Source organism: Neoarius graeffei, chromosome 7 (genome assembly GCF_027579695.1).
Source record: "Neoarius graeffei isolate fNeoGra1 chromosome 7, fNeoGra1.pri, whole genome shotgun sequence".
Classification (NCBI taxonomy): Eukaryota; Metazoa; Chordata; class Actinopteri; order Siluriformes; family Ariidae; genus Neoarius; species Neoarius graeffei.
The window spans coordinates 511727-536461 of record NC_083575.1 but is presented as its reverse complement, the minus strand read 5'-3'; the positions used below and the strand labels follow the sequence as shown (position 1 = coordinate 536461).

Here is a 24735-nt window from a genome sequence, read left to right as displayed (position 1 = left end):
TATCTATCTATCTATCTATCTATCTATCTATCTATCTATCTATCTATCTATCTATTGTATCCGTCATTGGTCAAGGGGTTGGCTTAGGAAACAGAGAATTTTGAGGTCAAAAATCGCAATCATTGCTGATCAGTGGTGAAGGTTTTGGGTTAAGAAGCAGAACATTTAGAGTTTAAGAACGCAATTATGGCTAGTTAAGTGGTTAAGGTCATGGGTCAAGAATTAGAAGGTTTTGAGGTTAAAACAGCAATCATTGCTAGTAAAGGGGTCAAGGTATTGTATACAGAATTAGAAGGCTCCGAGTGTAAGCAGCCAATTAAGCCAAGTGTATCCTATAAAGAATTGGAAGGCTCTGAGTGTAAGCAGACAATTAAGCCTAGTGGGGGTATCCAGTCAATCAGACTTGTTTTAAGGGCTATTCCCCACAACCCCCGAACCTAACCACAACCTCTACACTAAACTTAACCGTGATCTCAGTACCTAACCCTAACCCCAACCCCTAACCTCTCAACCATTAAACCTAATCTCAACCACTAAAATCAAATCTTGGATCTAGACCTTCCCTTCATCCCGTTCCCGAACCCTGGTTGAGGACCATCAGACTGATCACCAACCCCTTCGACCAACATCCAGATTAAGGTACAGAAAGATTGTTTGCTCGGGAGTGTGGTGTCTGGGCTGTGGGGGGTGAGAGAGTAGATGGACTTTGGACAGGCCCGTGCAGAACACAGGCCCCAGCTTTTGCCATGGCAATGGAAAACTTTCACCCTCACCCTACCCTAATCCTAACCAGAGGTAGCCTATTTTGGGGAGTGGGCCAAAGATAGCACCTTCTGGAACACCAAACTTTACTTTTGCATGCAGACGAAAGTCACCATTTACGAATACAAACTGACAATGATCAGTTAAATCAAATCAAATCAAATCAAGTTTATTTGTATAGCGCTTTTAACAATAAACATTGTCGCAAAGCAGCTTTACAGAATTTGAACGACCTGAATAAATAAATAAGACCTGAGCCAGCAGAGGACCATTCCTTTACCTCCAATGACATTTTCTTGTCTATCCAGCAGAATGGAATGATCAGTGGTGTCAAAAGCTGCACTAAGGTTAAGCAGCACAAGCAAGGAGACACACCCCTGATCAGGAGCCATTAGTTGGTCATTTACTACTTTAACCAGTGCTGTGGCTCTGCTATGATGAGATCTAAATCCTGATTGATACCTTTTATGGATGTTATTCCCATGTAGATATGAGCATAACTGTAATGCCACATTTTTTTCTAGGATTTTGGAGATAAAAGGGAGGTTTGATATTGGCCTATAATGGGACAGCTGACAAGGGTTGAGGTAGGTTCTTTAATCAAGAGTCTGACAACTGCTAGGTAAAAGGATTTAGGTACATAGCCATTGCTAAAAGAATAACTGATTGTTTTTCAAAGAGGTTTGATTGCTTCTGGTGTTATTTGTTTAAAGAATCATATAGGTAAGGGGTGAAAAAAATCCCCACAAGTACACAAGTTGAAGATTTTGATTGAATAAGTGAAATTAGTTCGGTCTCTTTAAGGAGTGTAAAACACAAATCATTGCTCATAGTGTTGGATACCTATCAAATTGTCTAGTTTCAAATTAATAGTTTGATATTTTTGCCTGATATTTTCAATTTTGCCATTGAAAAAAACTTCATTAAGCCATCGCTACTACATATTGAAGGTTTGCATGTTTCTGTGGTGGTCTTATTCCTAGTTAATTTTGCAAAAGTATTCCATAAAAATTTAAGATTATTTTTGTTATCTTCTATTATGGTGGAGAGAAATATTGAACAAGCAGCATTAGAAGCTTGTCTCTGGAGTTCCAGTGGCTCTCATTCCATGCTAATTGGAATACTATCAATTTTGTTTGACACCATTTTCTAATTTTACATGTATTTTGTATGTTTTAAGGTGCATGTGTGATTGTTATACCAAGATGCTAGGTTTTTTTTTCTCCTGAATTATTTTCTTTTAAGTGGAGCTACATTATCTAAAGTAAAGTAGAATGTTGACTCAAAGCATTCAGTTGTCTGATCAAGTTCTGTGAGGTCCAATCATAGTTGATAACTCTGGGAAACTACTGATAAAACTTTATGCAGTAGTTGCTGTGAATGTACTTTTGATGTGATGGTGTGCAGGGTGCATATATTATTGTTAAGACATTTCAAAAAACGTTTTCTGTAAGTCTTCACAAGATTTTCACACACTGTTGCTGGTATTTTGGCCCATTCCTCCATGCAGATCTCCTCTAGAGCAGTGATGTTTTGGGGCTGTCGCTGGGCAACACAGACTTTCAACTCCCTCCAAAGATTTTCTATGGGGTTGAGATCTGGAGACTGGCTAGGCCACTCCAGGACCTTGAAATGCTTCTTACGAAGCCACTCCTTTGTTGCCCGGGCGGTGTGTTTGGGATCATTGTCATGCTGAAAGACCCAGCCACATTTCATCTTCAATGCCCTTGCTGATGGAAGGAGGTTTTCACTCAAAATCTCACGATACATGGCCCCATTCATTCTTTCCTTTACACGGCTCAGTCGTCCTGGTCCCTTTGCAGAAAAACAGCCCCAAAGCATGATGTTTCCACCCCCATGCTTCACAGTAAGTATGGTGTTCTTTGGATGCAACTCAGCATTCTTTCTCCTCCAAACACGACAAGTTGAGTTTTTACCAAAAAGTTCTATTTTGGTTTCATCTGACCATATGACATTCTCCCAATCCTCTTCTGGATCATCCAAATGCTCTCTAGCAAACTTCAGATGGGCCTGGACATGTACTGGCTTAAGCAGGGGGACACGTCTGGCACTGCAGGATTTGAGTCCCTGGCGGCATAGTGCGTTACTGATGGTAGCCTTTGTTACTTTGGTCCCAGCTCTCTGCAGGTCATTCACTAGGTCCCCCCGTGTGGTTCTGGGATTTTTGCTCACTGTTCTTGTGATCATTTTGACCCCACGGGGTGAGATCTTGTGTGGAGCCCCAGATTGAGGGAGATTATTAGTGGTCTCGTATGTCTTCCATTTTCTAATAATTGCTCCCACAGTTGATTTCTTCACACCAAGCTGCTTACCTATTGCAGATTCAGTCTTCCCAGCCTGGTGCAGGTCTACAATTTGGTTTCTGGTGTCCTTTGACAGCTCTTTGGTCTTGGCCATAGTGGAGTTTGGAGTGTGACTGTTTGAGGTTGTGGACAGGTGTCTTTTATACTGATAATGAGTTCAAACATGTGCCATTAATACAGGTAACGAGTGGAGGACAGACGAGCCTCTTAAAGAAGTTGTTGCAGGTCTGTGAGAGCCAGAAATCTTGCTTGTTTGTAGGTGACCAAATACTTATTTTACCGAGGAATTTACCAATTAATTCATTAAAAATCCTACAATGTGATTTCCTGGATTCTTTCCCCCCATTCTGTCTCTCATAGTTGAAGTGTACCTATGATGAAAATTACAGGCCTCTCTCATCTTTTTAAGTGGGAGAACTTGCACAATTGGTGGCTGACTAAATACTTTTTTGCCCCACTGTAGTTGGACGAGCTTCAAGGATCCTTTGATCCTGAACTACCCATTAAAATACAGTTTGGTCAATGAAAGTGGCAGAGATGAAGATGGGGTGGCCAGGGATGTGTACACATAATAATAATAATAATAATAATAATAATTTATTACTTATTGTGCGCAATATAACATGCTATAGATATGCTCGATTGCGCATTACAGAATATATACACATATACAATACAATTTAAAAATAATGAATAACAAACTAATTAAGATAATTACAATTAAAAAAAATAATTATAAAAAGCTAATTTAAAAAAATAAGTCTTGAGTAAAACTTTAAAAGTATTCAATGATTTACATTGTCTTATATCTAGCGGGAGCCTATTCCAAACTTTAGGCGCGGCATTTTCAAACGCCCGGTCCCCTAGTGTCTTTTTGGTTCTATGCGTATTGTCTATTAGGAGTGTACCCTGGTTACCTCTTAACTGATACCACAAACTCTCTTTAGTTTTTATCAAACTCGACAGATATTGTGGTGCAACGCCATAAATACATTTGTGAACAAGCATTGCTATCTTAAATTCAATTCTGTAACTAACCGGAAGCCAATGCAGGTTCATCAGTGATGGAGTAATATGATCAAACCTAGATACAGAACATACCAGCCGAGCTGCTGCATTCTGCAGGCGCTGCAACTTACCAAGATGAACAGCAGGCATACCATACAGTAGACCGTTACAATAGTCCAATCGAGACATTATGATGGCCTGTACAATTGACTTCCTATTATCATACGACAGATACTTCCTGATTCGTCTAATATTGTGCATATGGTAATAAACAGACTGACATATACTATTAATATGTGTAGTCATATTCATATTTGCGTCAAACCATGCACCAAGATTTCTAACAGAGTGAACAGCAGACACCTTCGCTTTACCTACTTGCAAGTCATTTAATGTAACCTTATTCAACTGTGCACGTGTGCCTATAATAAGGAACTCAGTCTTAGCATCGTTCAACTGCAGTTTGTCCTGGACCATCCATGTTCTTATATCCTTGATGCAACCTTGTAAAGCACCAACAGCATCCGACTCAGCAGCAGAACCATCTGGCTTGAATGAAATATAAAGCTGCATATCATCAGCGTATGCGTGAACGTTGGGGAGGTGGGATTCAGCAATGGCGAAAAGCTTACTCACATACAAGGTGAAGAGCAGGGGTCCCAGACATGATCCTTGAGGTACCCCTTGAGGCAAATCAAAGTCCTTCGAATGTCTCCCATTGATCAGGATTCGCTGTTTCCTGTTTGATAGATACGAGTGGAACCATTTAAGGGCGGTACCTGTAATTCCATAAGTCACGCAAAGGCGATTCAGCAATACTTGATGGTCAATCGTATCGAATGCTGCGCTCAAATCTAACAATACTAGGAAAGTGACTTGTTGGTTGTCCATAGCAGCTAGTATGTCGTTCTGTATCTTCAACAGGGCAGTCTCTGTACACTGCCTTTTGGAACAAATTTTTGGACTGTGCAGCAGAAGAAACAGAATTAAGAATACCCTGTCTGTCACCAAAATGGCAGGAAGATGAATGGAGGGCTGTGGGTAGAATTCTAGCAAAAGGATATATGAATCAAGGATACTTTCCATTGCGCCTTGCCCCAGCATTCACAACAGCACTCTTATTTGGTGAGCATGCTGTCTCAACAAATGTGCTGTTTGAGTCTTTCCAGCTGTACTTGAGTCAATCTGAGCGGGATCTCATAGACACTGCTTTACAGGAAAACCTTGATGGTGAGACGCAGGATGAACTACTAGATATGCTGGATCAACTGGGAGTGAAGATCATTCCAAATCGTGAAAACCTCAAGCCAGTTCTCCTCAAAGTGGCGCACAAACAGATAATTCAGGAGCCCAAATATGCTCTCGACAATATGGCAGCAGTTGCAGCTGAATGTCTAAAGACCATCATTAACACACCAGAACAACTGCTAGCCATGTATACAGACAAAAAGCCAACATGCAGGAAAGTCCTGAAGCTCATTGAAGCCCATCCACTGACTCCTGCAGAGAAACAGGCCCACCAATTTCTCCAGCAGTACATCCGTGGATTAGATGAGATGGGGTTAAGAAAACTGCTGAGGTTCACAACTGGTTCTGATATAATATCCGTGTCAAGAATTGAAGTTGTATTCACAAATCTAGAGGGACTATCCCATCGACCAATTGCGCACACCTGTGGAGCAGTCTTGGAATTACCTTTCACGTACAATTTCTACCCTGAACTGCGGATGGGAGATGGAAAATGTACTTTCCAGTAATTACCTCCAAATGGACATTATGTAGTATGTGCTCTGAGGTGTAACACGTCATACTAGAACTTCCAGATTTTTGTTTTCTGTTCATCATCCTTTGTTCAAATGTAGGCTATTTACTTACTAGAGTAAGTAATAGTTATGAGGTGCCTGCCTCAATGAAAATTACCATGAGAGAATTCCTCCATAACTTGGTAAACAGTCAACTGAATGGCATTTTGTACTGCGTTAGTGTTCTTAAATGTCAACTATTGTTTTATGTTCATTACACTGGCCCATTACTTGAAGTGCCTTTTGATGACTTGTAATGCATACATGATTTTGATGAGTTACTTATTATGCATGCTTTTTGATTAATGTACTCTGTTACAGCATTGATGTATAAATGCCCACCCTGTTTCTGCAGATATGTTTACATGTCCTGTAATGCATTGACCTTTTAATTGAGGTGATCTATACCTTTAACAAATGTAATGTGTTCCTACATTGATATGGTATTGCCACCCCCCTGCAGATGAGTTTAAATGTATTGCACTGAGCTATTAATTGAGGTGCCCTTTGAAATTTTTCTACACCTTGAGTGTCCATTGTTGAAAGGGGTTTAAAGGCAGGTGGACTGATACTTGTTCCTGAATAAATGGCAAAATTTTATTGCAATGCCTGAATTCTGTTTGCAGTTGAAGTTAATAACACAAACAGTAGTATAGCTGTACTGTTACTGTGAACACTAATATAATGAAGCCATACATAGCAAAAACTACTATAAAACCTAACTGACCTTTACTTTGTATTTTTGTAAATTACATGAGTTTTATTTATTACCTGCTTAAAGTATGGTGTTGTATTATAAGGTGGGATCTCATAAGAGAACATATCTGAAATACCGAGCTGCATGTGCTGCATTCACAATTAAAGAGGTGCATTTGCTGCCACCAACTGGTAGCATACAATCGCTGGAGTTCCAATCTGACGTATGCTGTTGGCGAACAGGTAAGAATGTAAGAATTAGAGCAAAGTGTGGATATTTTCTCGTAAAAAGAGATACAGTTCTATGGCTTCATGTGCAGTAGTGGGTGGGTGCAGATGATTTTCTGACATCAACAGACAGCAAATGTCAAAAACAGTCTGTTCGCAGGGCAATGGTCCTCTTGGTAGGCATTCATCTCAGCACAGATCTACTTGTTGAGGATGTACAGTTTTCAGGTGATCTGTACTGCCAAACAGTTGTGGAATGCTGTACATAAGCAATGGTCGTCCACTCGGAGAAACAGCATTCCTGCTGGGACGAAGTCTGTGGCAGTTCCACAACTGAGCCACTTCCTGCAGCTCTCTCTGGGGGAAAAATAGAAATAAGAGTATGCAGTGACCGTCTTTCGAATGATGACTGGGGCGCAATTCATAGACAGAAAACAGCATACAAAATAAATAATATGGGGTTCCATAATCCCATGGGTGTCCCAAAAGATGTAGACCTTTCTGCAAGTAGCCTATGCACAAGCATTAAGTACAGAGGTGCGCGTAAAGCTGCGCCCTTGTTGTCACTTCTTGAACGTTGCGCGTTCTATGCGCCACCAACCCCGAAAAAATAAGAAAATGCGTCGGCAAATCTAACATTTAAAAAGTAGCATATTTAATAATTTAACTGTGACGAAATGAATCTAAAGCAGCGGAGACCAACGAAGAATCATGTAGGCCTACCTACCTCAATTATTTCCAGGCAGGGGAACTGAATGATATTTTTGTCTAGGAAATCTCCAGAGAATTGGTCCTGGTCGTTGAGATCTGGAAACATGTTCATCCAGAATTGTGCGTGGTGTGTTCTTAGAAATCCCCACCATTGTTCAATTCTCTGATTGTGGTTACTTGATCCAGTTATGTAGCATCTTTTCGAAAACACATCATCGTGGGTATCTCTTAGAAACCGCTGTATTTGCTCCAGGGCACATCGGTACCCAGATCTGACCGGATACGAGAAGGAGTGCCGCCTCTGCTGCCAACCTCATCAATGAAATACCCAGCAATGACTTTAGGATTGCTGTTGGTGGAGAAGGCGTGAAGCCATATGACCATGCGCGAGAATCCATCCACTGCTCCGTTGATGCATATTCCATACGGTTTAAGCTTGTCATATGAGTCCACATGCCACAAGAAGTTCGGGCCTGGATTGCTGTAAAGACGTCGCCTTAACCTCAGCTGCACTCCTTGAGGGTCGAGAATCTTCAGCAGAGCACGCACTGTGGATTAAGTCACGACCAGTCCAGCTTGAATGCATTTCAAATGCATGAATTTGTATCCATGCATCATGCCATATTGGTTTAATTGCTCATTCAGGAAGAGCGCAACTTCCAGCAAGTCAGACTTGCCTTTCCGCCTGAACAACTCCAACAATTTCATTCGTCTCCGTAGCGTTGACATGCTTATTTGAATGCCATCCATCCTGAGACATGTTAATATTTCCCAGTGCCTCATGCCAAGAAAGAAGTAAAAGCTTATACTGCCAGAGATATCCATCATTCCCTTGCTAATCACAGCAGCCACACATCACTTCCTAACATGAAACTGATATGGCTAAATGAAAACCAGACATAATATTCTCGTAATTACGAGATAGTATCTCAAAATTACAAGATGATATCTCGTAATTTTGAGATAATTATATTGTAATTATGAAATCTTATCTCGTAATTATAAGATAACCTGCTGTTTTTTTGTATTATTAGGTGAATGCAATGCGCTTCCGTAGTGAAGCAGGCAACTTCTGAAAAATTGTTGACCAGTGTAACATGAACAATAAAGTTCAAAGTACAGGTCATTTTCAGTCAAAACTGTAATAACCATATTTAATTTGACAACTTTAAATCATGCAATGTCTCTGAGTTAGTGCACTTGAAGGTCTTAAATGTAACTAAACAAGCAAACATCTTTCCACACTGTGAGCAGTGATACGGCTTCTATCCTGTGTGAATGTGCTGGTGTTGTTGGAGATCACTCTGACGAGTAAAACTCTTTCCACACTGTGAGCAGTGATACGGCTTCTCTCCTGTGTGAATGCGCTGGTGTGTTTGGAGACCACTCTGATGAGTAAAACTCTTTCCACAGTGTGAGCAGTGATACGGCTTCTCTCCTGTGTGAATGCGCTGGTGTGTTTGGAGACCACTCTGACGAGTAAAACTCTTTCCACACTGTGAGCAGTGATACGGCTTCTCTCCTGTGTGAATGCGCTGGTGTGTTCGGAGAGCACTCTGCTGAGTAAAACTCTTCCCGCACTGTGAGCAGTGATACGGCTTCTCTCCTGTGTGAATGCGCTGGTGTGTTTGGAAGTGACTCTGCTGAGTAAAACTCTTCCCACACTGTGAGCAGTGATGCGGCTTCACTCCTGTGTGAATGCGCTGGTGTCGTTGGAGATCACTCTGATGAGTAAAACTCTTCCCACACTGTGAGCAGTGATGCGGCTTTTCTCCTGTGTGAATGCGCTGGTGTTGTTGGAGAGCACTCTGACGAGTAAAACTCTTCCCACACTGTGAGCAGTGATGCAGCTTCTCTCCTGTGTGAATGCGCTGGTGTCGTTGGAGATCACTCTGATGAGTAAAACTCTTCCCACAGTGTGAGCAGTGATGCGGCTTCTCTCCTGTGTGAATGCGCTGGTGTTGTTGGAGATCACTCTGCTGAGTAAAACTCTTCCCACACTGTGAGCAGTGATGCAGCTTCTCTCCTGTGTGAATGCGCTGGTGTCGTTGGAGATCACACTGCCAAGTAAAACTCTTCCCACAGTGTGAGCAGTGATACGGCTTCTCTCCTGTGTGAATGCGCTGGTGTGTTTGGAGAGCACTCTGACGAGTAAAACTCTTCCCACACTGTGAGCAGTGATACGGCTTCTCTCCTGTGTGAATGCGCTGGTGTCGTTGGAGATCACTCTGCCGAGTAAAACTCTTCCCACACTGTGAGCAGTGATGCGGCTTCTCTCCTGTGTGAATGCGGTGGTGTCGTTGGAGATCACTCTGCTGAGTAAAACTCTTCCCACACTGTGAGCAGTGATACGGCTTCTCTCCTGTGTGAATGTGCTGGTGTTGTTGGAGAGCACTCTGCTGAGTAAAACTCTTCCCACACTGTGAGCAGTGATGCGGCTTCTCTCCTGTGTGAATGCGCTGGTGTCGTTGGAGATCACTCTGCTGAGTAAAACTCTTCCCACACTGTGAGCAATGATGCGGCTTCTCTCCTGTGTGAATGCGCTGGTGTCGTTGGAGATCACTCTGACAAGTAAAACTCTTCCCACACTGTGAGCAGTGATACGGCTTCTCTCCTGTGTGAATGCGCTGGTGTCGTTGGAGATAACTCTGCCAAGTAAAACTCTTCCCACACTGTGAGCAGTGATACGGCTTTTCCCCTGTGTGAATGCGCTGGTGTGTTTGGAGATGACTCTGACGAGTAAAACTCTTCCCACACTGTGAGCAGTGATATGGCTTTTCCCCTGTGTGAATGCGCTGGTGTGTCTTGAGTGCATTCTGATAACTAAAACTCTTTCCACAATCTGAGCAGTGGTGAATTTCCTTCTGTATATCATTATGGGAAGTATCAGAATGGATAATATCAGTTGATGTTGGTTGACGACTGGAGCATTTGGAGGGGATCTGAAGCTTATATTTAATCTCTCCTGATTCTCGGAGTCTCACGTACTCTTCATAGTGGCATCTCTGTACATGCTTGTCGAGGTAAATTGGAGATGCATCGGAACGAGGGCATGTGGAGCAGGAAAAGACTTGCAGCAGAGCGTTCTTTACTTCTGGAGAAATGAAAGGACAAAAATAAATTGAACATGAAATGCAACAAGATTATAAAATATAACAACACTAACCCAATGTAAGGAGTGCTTTTACTGAAACTTAATCAAGATTCTACATGAATTAAGACTGAGACAAAAACAAAAGGTTGCAGACTAAGATATAGCAGCCTCTTGCTTGGAATACTGGGAGATTCAATAAGGTCCTGGAACAGCAGCTATGCACAGCATTGGCCATAGCCCCGTGGGTCTGAGCGACCAAAGGGGAGTTGTTGGTTCTTGATGGACATCATGTCAAGTCTAGGTAATGGCAAGCCTAGCCTTATTTACATCTCATCCAGGATTGAGAAGGAAACTCAGCCCTCACATTCAAGGTTCTGAAAGATCCAAAAATGGGCCTTATTTATCAAACTGGATATGGATAGATTTATTTGCAAATAGTTTCTAGTAGCATTTACACATGCATATGTATTTTCTATCTGGATTTTTTATATGGATTAGGTTGTCAAGTTTAAAAACACATTAATTTCAATTACAAATGATGAAAGCAAGCCAACATCCATAAATTAAGACATATAACAATAGTCATTTAATTTAAATGTAGGCGTATTAAAAAACAAAAAGGGACACACTGCATCGGTTCAGATGGCCTTCAAGTAGGTCTGCAGCAGTAGGAATTTCCTTACTGCAGTATTTGAAGAATGCCACGGTGTGATTTGTAGTAACAAAGCAACCAAACCTCCATGTGTTTGTTTGTTAATTCATCAGACACTATTTGTTCCTTAACATGTTGAAGTTCTTCAGCTGCAAGAGTTTAAAGTGCATATCCTGGACCAATTTATTTATTTTTATATATGAAAAGTATGTCCCTTTACACACTCATCCAGAAGGGTAATTTTGCACAAGACCATCTGTCGACAGCAGAAAAAAATAAAATAAAACGCGTCTGGAAAAATCCCAAGGGAGTCTGGAGCCAGATTCGTGACGTCACCTGCGGAAGCGCCAGCAGGCTGCGAGAGCTTGCACGGTTTAAGTGCACAGCCTGTGTAGACCAAGCGCTCCCATTTCTCTCTCATTGTCCGGTCTTTTGGGAAACGATGATGTAGGTGTAATTAATGATTTTGTGTATTCAAGATTGGATAAGTGATCAATCTTTAATAATTACATGAAATCAGTCTCATTAAATTTGAAGGTTAATAGTTAAAATGAATCAATCCTATTGAATCGTTTAATTTGACTCATTTGAATTGAATCATACCATAGAATCAGTCTCATTTGGACCGTTTGAAGTGAATCATTCAGTGAATCAAGTGAATCATTTAGTGAATCTAGTGAATCATTTAAAGAATCAATTGAAGAATCGTTTAAAATTTGATAATTCAAATTTATCACTTACCAAACTGCATCTAATTATTCATACACCTTAGGAGTTATTTTGCGATGTGGGCGACTTCAAAAGTATTTAGAACAGCAGATAGACACCACACAATTTCAATAATAATGGAGTTTATTATAAAAAGATTATAAAAATTTTAATAAAAAGAAAAGGAAAAATTGAACAATTTAATAGCAGCAGAATTGAAATCTTCTGTAAACAGTGTGTGTGTGTATAAGCATTTTTAGCTTGTGAGCTATGTGGGACACAGGAATTTTGTTATCTGCGATCTTGGTATGCGTGTGTGCGCGTGCGCACGTGTGTCCGTGCCAGGACGAGCCAGAGTGTCTTATCTGCAATCTTGGAGGAGGGGAATCCTCAAAGTTTAGTGAGCGTGTGTGTAGCCAAGTGATTAGCTATATGGCTACACTAGGCACCATGTGGTCCACGTGTTTAACAGACAAAGAGGCTAGGCCAAGTGGTGATTAGCTATATATGCTAACTAGACAAAGAAAAGCTAGGCCTAGTGAACTATGTGTGTCAAAAACCAGAAATTAATGATTAAAATACATTCAAACAGTCATCTGTAGTTTATATGGCTTTAAATGTAAACAGGAGAATTGCTATCAAGGTTGAATTAAACTTAGGACTTATGATATTTGTCCAACACTGATACCTCGTGTTTAAGGACAAAAGGGAAAGGAGGAGGGGCTCTTCCTAAGCATGCTGTAGGTATCATGCCACCATCTTGTGTCAGAACTACAACTCCCAGGCAACTTCCGCGTTGACTACGTCACGCCTGGGCGGGATCATGGACATCGCATTCCTCAGGTTTCAACAAAAGGACTTGGAACTCGGCCATCTTCGCTCTTTCACGGCGGACTCTAACCGAGACTGACCTAAAAACAGAACTCATCATCAGACATCTAAACAGCGCGTTTCCTTCTTCAATCTGCTCCTGATCAAAGTAGATTCCGGAACACGCGATCATCAACTCAAGCGAGTTATTTAAAACCGGTTTTGCAAGTTTATTTTCTTTTTAAGCGTACGCACTGCAACAAAGGCAGTTTTTATTTTTGCTTAGAAAAGTGGCTGGCCCCCCCTTTTCTCCTCTTAAATCCGCACGTGTGGCACTGCTGAAAAGACTTTCGTCATCATCCACGAAGATCTTCAAAGCAACCTCTCTCTCTTCCTCTCCAAGATCTACTTCTCCAGTGAGACGGTGTCTGCCATTTCCACGGAAGAGACTCTGCTTTCAGACAGAAGACGAGACTCTTTGCAGTAAGAAAGGCATTGGGCAAACAGAAGTTTAAGTCTTAGGAATTAGTTATTTACTTAATGTGAAGTATATGAAGTTAAATGAAGTGTATACACTGAATCTTGGTTCTCTATCAATTGTTGATTTTTTTTTAATTTGGTTAATCAATAAGTTTTGCACGTCCTCTCTCCTAACATTCTAATTCATTACTCACTCATATTGTGATCTCATTAAGATTTCAGTAGATTGAATGATTACTACAGAAATAGGAGTGAGTGCTTTAGAACCTTTTTACCTCCAAAAAAGGGCCTTCACATGCTTAAATAGAGCCCCTTCTCCTTTTCCTTTGTCTGAGTCGAAAACGTGCTCACTAAAGCCTTGAAGGAGATAAGATTGCAGATAAAATTCCACGCTAGCTGTGCCTGGCACGACAAATTCCTGACTTGGCTCCTCCCCTTCACAAACACGTGGAGTTAGCCACACACACACACACAACCTGTTATAAAGGTTTCATTCTATTGCCATTCAGTTATTAAGTTTTCATTTTCTTTTTTTATTAATTTCCTTTTATCTTTTTATAATAAACTCCATTATTATTGAAATTGTGTCATTGTTTACAATACTTTGAAGTCGCCCACGTCGTAAAAGAACTCCTAAGGTGTATGAATAATTAATTAGATGCAGTTTGGTAAGTGATAAATTTGAATTATCAAATTTTAAATGATTCTTCAAATGATTCACTAAATGATTCACTTGATTCACTAAATGATTCATTGAACGATTCACTAAATGATTCCCGGATTTGATTCACTGACTCGATTCATTGAATGTTTCACTTCACACGATTCAAATGAGACTGATTTCTATGGTATGATTCAATTCAAATGAGTCAAATTAAATGATTCAATAGGATTGAGTCATTTTAACTATTAACCTTCAAATTTAATGAGACTGATTTCATGTAATTATTAAAGAGTGATCACTTATCCAATCTTGAATACACAAAATCATTAATTACACCTACAATGCAAAGGCCCTTTCTGGAGGCAAAACATTCTGAAATCTTAATGAGGTCACAATATGAGTGAGTTAAATGAAATTAGAATGTTAGGAGAGAGATAACATGCAAGAACTTATTGATTAACCAAATTAAAATCAATAGTACCAAATAATAGAGAATCAACAATAATACAGTGTGCACACTTATTCCTGAATATAACTTCACACTTAGTGAATTAATTACTAAGACTAATCTTTCGCCCAGTGCCTTTCCTTACTGCAAAAAGTCTCGCCTTTGTAGGAAGCACCGTCTCACTGGAGAAGTAGATCTTGGAGAGGAAGAGAGAGAGGTTGCTTTGAAGATCTTCATGGATGATGACGAAAGTCTTTTCAGCAGTGCCGCGTGCGGATTTAAGAAGAGAAAGGGGGGGGGCAGCCACTTTTCTAAGCAAAAATAAAATTGCTTTCACTTGCCGTTGCGTACGCCTTTAAAAGAAAATAATACTTGCAAAAACCGGTTTAATAACTCGCTTGAGTTGATGATCGCGTATTTCCGATATCTACTTTGATCAGGAGCAGATTAAAGAAGGAAACGCGCTGTTTAGACGTCTGATGATGAGTTCTCTTTTTAGGTCAATCTCGTTTTAGAGTCCGACGCGAAAGAGCCAAGATGGCTGGGTTCCAAGTCCTTTTGTTGAAAGCTGAGGAATGACGTACGTGATCCCGCCCAGGCATGACATAGTCAACGCGGAAGTTGGCTGGGAGTTGTAGTTCTTAGACACAAGATGGCGGCATGATACCTACATTCCCCCTTTTGGTCTCAGGGGTATGACGGAGTCGTAACACTGAGAGCACCGTACCGCATCATCGCCGTGTCCATAGTCCTTGAGGTAGACTTGTTCCATACAGTTCATGGTGTCCTGTGAAGACTGTGTAAACTTGTGAGTTCCAGTGAGACAGTTGGAGGTAGAGGCACTTGAGCATACAATCACCATAGGCACTGAGCATATAACCACCATAGGCACTTGGGCAGATAATCACTAACTAGATTAGGGTTACCTCAAAGTTTACACAGTGAACGTTACATATTTTTCCAGTGAGGACTACATATATATATTTCATTTCAGTGCAGGCTACATATATACTTCATTTCAGTGAACACTACATATATATACACTTCATTTCCTACTCAAAGAAAATAATAAAACAAGAAAAGAGAGAAAGTGGAGTAGAGAAAAGAAGTGTTAGTGGTTAGGGGTTAACCTAATCTTCTGGCACGGTAATGGCAACAGATGGTTTGGCCAGAAAGCGTGCGCTACTATGGCCGAAGCTGTCAGGAACGCAGACCCCTTTATCCAGCTTGGCGTATAGCGTCGCTATTCGTTTGTGTAGCATGCATGCGATACCAGCAGAAAAAACCCAGCCACAGAGAAGTAGTCCCAAAACAATCAGACTTAAGGCAGATTTGAGGTCAAGTAACCCTCTGACCCAGTTTTAGGAGACTATGGTCGAAATTCCATTCTGATCTACACTAAATTTCACCGTTTTGGTCCCTTCAACCAGCAATTGCTGTTGGAGGGTGTTACTGATCTCAAGATCATAACCTTCAAAGGCGTCCATCATCTCAATCTCCGAATCATACCTGTCAGTACTAAGATGGTGTAGAGTGATGTCATCTATGTGAATGGTGGCTCCCTGTGGTACACTAAGGAACACCGTTTGGTTTGGGATTTTCATTCTTGTGGCTGTGTGGTGCTGGTTGTAGGACATCAAGATTTCAGTTTTCAGAGTGTTAACAACCCACCGACTACCAGCTCTCTCTACTCTAGTTTCCATATCCTCGTCCTTTGCGGACATTTGACCTACACACTTTTGTTCGGGCGCTTTCGCCCTCAGACCGCACAGGCGATCTGTAGTGTCTCTAATAAATGGGTTGCTTGGGCAGACCCAGTGGATGTTTTTAGTGGAAGTACACATCTCTAGGTTGGGAATAAAATAGACAGAGGGGTTGTCGCCATGGTATGCTACCATGGGTGGTGTTTGTATGTGTATATGGACATTGTCCTTCCAGAAACCTACGTTGAGGACAGACTTGAGTCTATATATGTTGTTTCTCTCAATGATGGGTAGATTTAGTATGAAACCTATCTCGAAATCTTGTGGACTCACAAAAATGGGGATAGCACTACCGAGACTATATGCCAGGTGTATTTGCGAGGAATGCACGTCTCTAGTAGTAGTAGTGGATTGTAGTATATTCTCCACCAAGCTAAGGGGTGTGAGATACGATGGGACCTTGCCACTACTCAGGGAACTGATTGAGTCACCTACTTCTCTAAGCAGGTCTTGCATTAAATCCCTTATTTCTCGGACATATTTGATCTCGTTCTTGATTCTTTCAGCCAATTTGTCTACAGTCTGCATAATGTTATGGATTAGATCAGTATGCAGGTTAACGGTTAGTATAGTTCCCTGCAGGGATCTGCCTAAGCCCTGCAGCTCGTATTGTTGGATAAGCAGTTTCTCTCGGATCTCTGGCATTTCCTTTTGCAGAATGCTAACTTCCTTTTTCAGCGTATTCAAACTGACTGTGTTTGCTGCAGAGAGACCAATAGAAAACAAGGATCCAATGGCAGATGCACCGATAATTAAACCCCCGAGGAACCTTTTCTGACGTGTTTTACCACTCAGTTCTTCCTTGGTGACTATGAATTTTTGTAACTGTTCTAGCATGTGGGTAGTGGTGCGTTTAGCGTGTACAACTACATTAGATATCTCGCCATTTGGTCTGTTATCGTCGCTCGAAGGTATCAGTGACCTGAAGTGTTTGCGGTATACGGCCCATGGGTCTAGTCGGGCGTATACCTGTTGAGTGTGGATGCGACAGTTTGTAAGAAGGAGCCCAGGAGCCTCCTGCAGGATGATGCCAGCTGGGGGGGCCAGGCTCCACCACCTCACTTGACTGACTCAGTTGTAGGGTGAGGAAGATGCACAGGATTCCGAGGGAGTCCATTCTGTAACATACAGAAGGATTTTCTTTTATTTTATTGGGTTGATACATATGATCGGGAATGTTAGCATATGCTTAAAGATAAGTGATGCATACAAGCTAAGTAGACAGGATGGGCCTAGCTATCGTCCACCCCCTTTTGGAGTGAGGACTGTTCAAAAAGTTTGCTTTGATTATTATGGACCCATCGATATGAGAGCGTTTGATTAGGTCGGGGTGTCCTAATGTGATACACGATGGGGAACGGTTTTCCCACGATCAAAAGGTCTCAACCAGGATGGTAGGAACTTCTCTAGGATTTGGGCATAGTAGGCTTTGTGTCCTACACTCAAATCGAGATTCTTTTGGGCACCTGTAAAGGTTGACTGTAGGTCGCTGACATATTGATGTGCAGTGTATGCAGTGGCGACGCTCATGTCCTCTGGTCTGTATAGAAGATGCAGTGGGAGAACCATTTCTCGCCCAGTCATCATCTCAAAAGGTGTGACTCCAGTGGTGTGATGAGGGGTGGACCGAATGGCCCTTGGCACCAAGGGAAGTTTCACATCCCAATCTTTACCATGGTGGGTGACATACTTTCGCAGCATGCTCACAATGGTTTGATTGGCTCGTTCAACCTGACCAGAGGATTGAGGGTGGTATGCGATATGGAATTTCGCCTCGATGCCTAACATGTTCCACAGCGCAGCCATTACACCAACAGTGAAATGGGTGTCTGTGTCTGAGTCGATGGATGGAGGGAGGTTTTTCAAAGAATTGTGGCCACTAGGGGGAGTCGCGATGTCGGGTGTTTCAACACCGGACTCAGTGTGCAAAGACATGAACTGAAGTTCATCAGAAATTTGATCTCGCGTGGCACTTGGTTGATCAGTGTTCGCACTAATCTCATTGCAACGAGTTTGTGCATGTTTTGTGGGATCCAACGACTGTGGGATTTTGATTTGTGTAAAGCTGACTAAGTTTATATTGCAGGGCTTGGTTGGGATTGGGTCGCCTTGTGAGAGCCGTGTGTCAGAGATGGTGGTGAAGACTGTAGCGCACGTGAAAGGTGCGTTTTGTGGGTTTGCCTTCGCCACCAGGGGGGGCCCTACATCCTGACCCTCGCCTGCTGTTTCAGAGGGATCTCCTCCCCCTTTCATGAGATCTACTCGTGGTTCCTGGCCTAGTCATGCCAGTAAATAGCTTTTGTCATTTTTCTCAGGCTCTTTGGTTTTATCGGTTGAGGAATTTGACTGTTCCTGTAACAGTTTCCTAAATTCAGCCAAACAGGCCTTCAAAGAGTCCAGTTCTGAGTGGGACTCATCAGGTTGGTCCGAGTCACTGTGTTGTTCATTTCTACCTCTACGTTTAGTGTTACGGTCGGAACGCTCCTGCCATCTCTGGCCAGAGTGGGGATGACGGTCTTGCTGCCAACCACTTTGTTCCTTATGACCCTTTTTACATGATGGGCGGTTGCCATAGTCACTGTGGCCTTGCCATCGGTCTCTCCTGGCCTTACCTTGCCGATTCTCCCACTCACCTTGGTGATGGCTCGGCAAGGATCGGGCTGGACCGGGATTTTTCCAGGTGGGTCCCCCTTTTGGTGCTGCACCTCCTCCTAAGGTTAGCGGGGGCTTGTCCTCACCTTGGAGGCTAAGGACTCTGGGTTCATCATCGTTTCTGTTTACGGTTTTGACAATGGTCTCCCAGGTCATTTGGGCTAGCTGCCTAGTTTCCTTCATTGAGTAGCAATTTTGCCGACACATCAGTGTGACTTGAGTCCGCACACTTGGGTGGAGGTTATGTAAGAAAAGGGATTTGAAGCCCCTATCTTCTTCTAAACCTGGTGCATTGCTACCCTGGAAGTAGGCGGTACGTAGTCGTCTATAATATTCACGAGGTGCCTCAGACCGTTTCTGTTTGATTTGTATAGCACACAACGTTGCAGAGGTTTCATCCGTGTACGGCGCATATTCTTCCCGCATGTAATTGCGAAGTTTTGAATAACTATCGCAAACGTTTGGTGGTAGTGTCTCTAAAAAGGCACGGATGCTGCTACTGGAGGTCTTCCAGACCAGTTTAAGCTTCTCTCACGTTGTGGCTCTCGGTAGGTCCATCAGGCATCGGTCAATTTCTCGTAAATAATCATTTATGTTGGTTCTTTTATTATCGGGATCGAATTGCTCGATATCTTTGGCAAGTAGGTCAATTTGCTGTATGCGGAGGGCTTGGTGCGCGTCCTTACATGACCCCCTTCGCTTTCCTGAGTGCTCACTATCTGAGCTACTCTGGAATTGCTCCCGTTCCGCACGAGAGTCGTAGTCTGATTCACCTGAAGGTGGATCAGGGAAGCTGTAGTGCACTGACCTAGGTGTGCTACGGGCCTGGGCTCGGGATGAGTGCAGGGCAACTCCACCCTGGCTAGACGACGACGGAGTCGTGTAGCGAGTTGGAGGTTAGCGGGGCAACCTGGTGCTCGACCAGGTAATCCTCGGTGTCCAGTTCGGTCGTCTCTTCCCGCTCTAAACTTTGACGCATGGTTGGGGGTCTCTCACACCCTTCACGCCCTTCTTTGGGGTTCTGCTCCTTGGCAGCCCTTCTGGCGCCTTTCTCTAGCCTTTTGGCACACTCATCAAGGGAGTCCTTCAAGAGGCTACGCTCCCTAGATAAATCATTGACCTCGGCTGTCAGCTCGGCGTTGCTGATGGTCAGCCTGTCAACCTCTCCGCGCAGGGATCTGATCTGTTGATCAGTATCCTGGAAGTGTAACAGGAATAGTTTACCTAGTGCATCTTGGACACTGACTGTTGTTCTCCTTGGATCTCTCATTTGTGCTATTGAGTTGATTGTTAGCTTGGCAATCATGCCTACTCATGCCCCTAACGGTTGCCCTATCGGAGTCAGAGCAGTGAATGAGGTCTGCGATGACCTCAAAAAGGGACACGTCCTGCTCGTTGTCTTCAGTCTCTGAGACACGAGGGGATGCCATTTTATTTAGATTGGGTATTGGGTAATTAACCAATCAATGAGTTACTTATTAATCAATTAGGATTAATTAATATTAACTATGTAATTAATTAATTAACAAGGTTTAATTGGTTGGAGATGTTCTCTTATCCTAAGTTATCAATAGGTTGTTAGAATTTGTGATATGGTTATCACACTCCTGTTTAACACACCTGGGGGTATACTTAGCAGTACTGAATCTGCTGTAACAATACTCAAGAAGTCGACAAACCAATCGCCTCACACGGGGCGCCACTTATGTAGGTGCAATTAATGATTGTGTATTCAAGATTGGATAAGTGATCAATCTTTAATAATTACATGAAATCAGTCTCATTAAATTTGAAGGTTAATAGTTAAAATGAATCAATCCTATTGAATCGTTTAATTTGACTCATTTGAATTGAATCATACCATAGAATCAGTCTCATTTGAATCGTTTGAAGTGAATCATTTAGTGAATCAAGTGAATCATTTAGTGAATCAAGTGAATCATTTAGTGAATCATTTAAAGAATCAATTGAAGAATCGTTTAAAATTTGATAATTCAAATTTATCACTTACCAAACTGCATCTAATTATTCATACACCTTAGGAGTTCTTTTGCGATGTGGGCGACTTCAAAAGTATTTAGAACAGCAGATAGACACCACACAATTTCAATAATAATAATAGAGTTTATTATAAAAAGATAAGGAAAAATTGAACAATTTAATAGCAGCAGAATTGAAATCTTCTGTAAACAGTGTGTGTGTGTGTGTGTGTGGGGTGTGTGTATAAGCAGTTTTAGCTTGTGAGCTATGTGGGACACAGGAATTTTGTTATCTGCAATCTTGGTATGTGTGTGTGTGTGTGCGCGCGTGTGCGTGCGTGTCCGTGCCAGGACGAGCCAGAGTGTCTTATCTGCAATCTTGGAGGAGGGGAATCCTCAGAGTTTAGTGAGCACGTGTGTGTGTGTGTGTGTGTGTGTGTAGCCAAGTGATTAGCTATATGGCTACACTAGACACCATGTGGTCCACGTGTTTAACAGACAAAGAGGCTAGGCCTAGTGGTGATTAGCTATATATGCTAACTAGACAAAGAAAAGCTAGGCCTAGTGAACTGTGTGTGTCAAAAACCAGAAATTAATGATTAAAATACATTCAAACAGTCATCTGTAGTTTATATGGCTTTAAATGCAAACAGGAGAATTGCTATCAAGGTTGAATTAAACTTAGGACTTATGATATTTGTCCAACACTGATACAGAGGACCTCGTGTTTAAGGACAAAAGGGAAAGGAGGAGGGGCTCTTCCTAAGCATGCAAAGGCCCTTTCTGGAGGCAAAACATTCTGAAATCTTAATGAGGTCACAATATGAGTGAGTTAAATGAAATTAGAATGTTAGGAGAGAGATAACATGCAAGAACTTATTGATTAACCAAATTAAAATCAATAGTACCAAATAATAGAGAATCAACAATAATACAGTGTGCACACTTATTCCTGAATATAACTTCACACTTAGTGAATTAATTACTAAGACTAATCTTTCGCCCAGTGCCTTTCCTTACTGCAAAAAGTCTCGCCTTTGTAGGAAGCACCGTCTCACTGGAGAAGTAGATCTTGGAGAGGAAGAGAGAGAGGTTGCTTTGAAGATCTTCGTGGATGATGACGAAAGTCTTTTCAGCAGTGCCGCGTGCGGATTTAAGAGAAAAGGGGGGGGGGGCAGCCACTTTTCTAAGCAAAAATAAAATTGCTTTCACTTGCCGTTGCGTACGCCTTTAAAAGAAAATAATACTTGCAAAAACCGGTTTAATAACTCGCTTGAGTTGATGATCGCGTGTTTCCGATATCTACTTTGATCAGGAGCAGATTAAAGAAGGAAACGCGCTGTTTAGATGTCTGATGATGAGTTCTCTTTTTAGGTCAGTCTCGTTTTAGAGTCCGACGCGAAAGAGCCAAGATGGCTGGGTTCCAAGTCCTTTTGTTGAAACCTGAGGAATGATGTACGTGATCCTGCCCAGGCGTGACGTAGTCAACGCGGAAGTTGGCTGGGAATTGTAGTTCTTAGACACAAGATGGCGGCATGATACCTACAATGAGTACTAATCCCATCATGATTGGTGTTCCTACACCCTCCTACGATACATCTGTTAACCATTTTAATAATTACGCGATAACGTTGAAGAAATTTGCAGAAAACCACCAGGTCGTTTTCTCATAAACCAGCGCTGACGTAAGATTCAGAGGGAGGCGTTCTGCACACGACGTCACGAAAATCAGTGTTTGCCGGGAAATTCAAACGCCAAGTTTTTCCAGAGGCAGACCGATTCGCCTCAAATGGCTTGATTTCAACTGAATTTTTCTGGTATTGCGCAAGGTAAAAAAATTTCAGAGAATGCAGAATGTTATAGATATTTGACCAAAGTTTAATATAAAATAGGAGAATTAAATTGATCTTGCTCCTGAATTTACCCGTGATATGCACTTTAAGGAGCTAAAATTTAACATAATTAAAAAGATAAGTTCTCCATGGTATGACCCTTGTGGAATTATTGAATTCCATAAAAATACTAAAACTGTTATTGCTTGTTAAATTGCTTGATAATATAACCATCACATATGTTCCTGAAATAAAGCAAATGTGTTGCAATTGATTTTTATAATGGTTGATGGGTTTGACTGACATCTGCATTATCCAATTAACAACTTCGCTTGGTTGAGACACACTGCATGTGTGTGTTCAACTAACTTCTTTCCAGCCAGCTGGTTATATTGCACTGAAGGTATTATAATGCCGCCCCCAGTGTTTCTGTAATATGGGGAGGTCTAACATTATCCTATATTATGTGTTTGCTGTGACAGGGCATTCCCCCCCGATTTCTCCCCAATTTTCTCCCTAATTTAGCCATGGCCAATTCCCACCCATCAGACTCCTCTCCAGTATCACATAACAGCTACCAACCAGGGAGGGCTATCATGTGCTTCCTCCAAGACAAGAAACACCAGTTGGCCACATTTTACTCATACAATGTCAGGGGGCTGCAAAGCACACTCGGACGAAAGCCCAATCCACTTACTTCCTATAAAATGTGCTCTCACACACCCATGACTGGCCAGTGTAACTGACAGGGCAGAGAAGAGAGAGCATGCCATCTCTCCCTCCCAGAGAGCCCAGACAATTTTGCTGTCTTGAGCTCCCAACCACAGATGATTGTGGCGTCATTAGAATTTGAAAGTGGCAATATCTGGATGATAGGGAGGAAGACTGGGACAACACTTTTCTGCTGTGCCACTCGGGATCCACAGGGTGTGCATTTTACGCTACTTCTGGTTAAACTGGGCATGATGAATAAAACTACAACAATAACTTGTGGTTTACTATATACAGTGGTGCTTGAAAGTTTGTGAACCTTTTAGAATTTTCTACATTTCTGCATAAATATGACCTAAAACATCATCAGATTTTCACACAAGTCCTAAAAGTAGATAAAGAGAACCCAGTTAAACAAATGAGACAACAATATTATACTTGGTCATTTATTTATTGAGGAAAGTGATCCAATATTACATATCTGTGAGTAGCAAAAGTATGTGAACCTCTAGGATTAGCAGTTAATTTGAAGGTGAAATTAGAGTCAGGTGTTTTCAATCAATGGGATGACAATCAGGTGTGAGTGGGCACCCTGTTTTATTTAAAAAACAGGGATATATTAAAGTCTGACCTTCACAACACATGTTTGTGGAAGTGTATCATGGCACGAACAAAGGAGATTTCTGAGGACCTCAGAAAAAACGTTGTTGATGCTCATCAGGCTGGAAAAGGTTACAAAACCATCTCTAAAGAGTTTGGACTCCACCAATCCACAGTCAGACAGATTGTGTACAAGTAGAGGAAATTCAAGACCGTTGTTACCCTCCCCAGGAGTGGTCAAGCAACAGAGATCACTCCAAGAGCAAGGCGTGTAATAGTCAGCGAAGTCACAAAGGACCCCAAAGTAACTTCTAAGCAACTGAAGGCCTCTCTCACATCGGCTAATGTTAATGTTCATGAGTCCACCATCAGGAGAACACAGAACAATGGTGTGCATGGTAGGGCTGCAAGGAGAAAGCCACTGATCTCCAAAAAGAACATTGCTGCTCATCTGCAGTTTGCTAAAGATCACATGCACAAGCCAGAAGGCTATTGGAAAAATGTTCTGTGGAAGGATGAGACCAAAATAGAACTTTTGGGTTTAAATGAGAAGCGTTATGTTTGGAGAAAGGAAAACACTGCGTTACAGCATAAGAACGTTATCCCATCTGTGAAACATGGTGGTGATACTATCATGGTTTGGGCCTGTTTTGATGCATCTGGGCCAGGACGGCTTGCCAGCATTGATGGAACAATGAATTCTGAATTATACCAGTGAATTCTAAAGGAAAATGTCAGGACATCTGTTGTCCATGAACTGAATCTCAAGAGAAGGTGGGTCATGCAGCAAGACAACGACCCTAAGCACACA

General features: G+C 41.9%; 1 protein-coding gene across 1 annotated transcript in view; it reads right to left on the bottom strand.

The window, feature by feature from the left end:
- Nucleotides 1–6432: 6432 nt before the first annotated feature.
- Nucleotides 6433–24735, bottom strand: part of LOC132888985 (zinc finger protein 271-like) — a 53562-nt gene continuing 35259 nt past the window's right edge. Inside the window, exons 6-7 of the mRNA XM_060925082.1 lie at nt 7548–10625; nt 6433–7177 (exon numbers count right to left, since the gene is read on the bottom strand). Of these exons, the coding sequence (XP_060781065.1) occupies nt 8797–10625 (1829 nt within the window). The 3' untranslated portion in view covers nt 6433–7177; nt 7548–8796. The remainder of the gene's footprint in view (nt 7178–7547; nt 10626–24735) is intronic.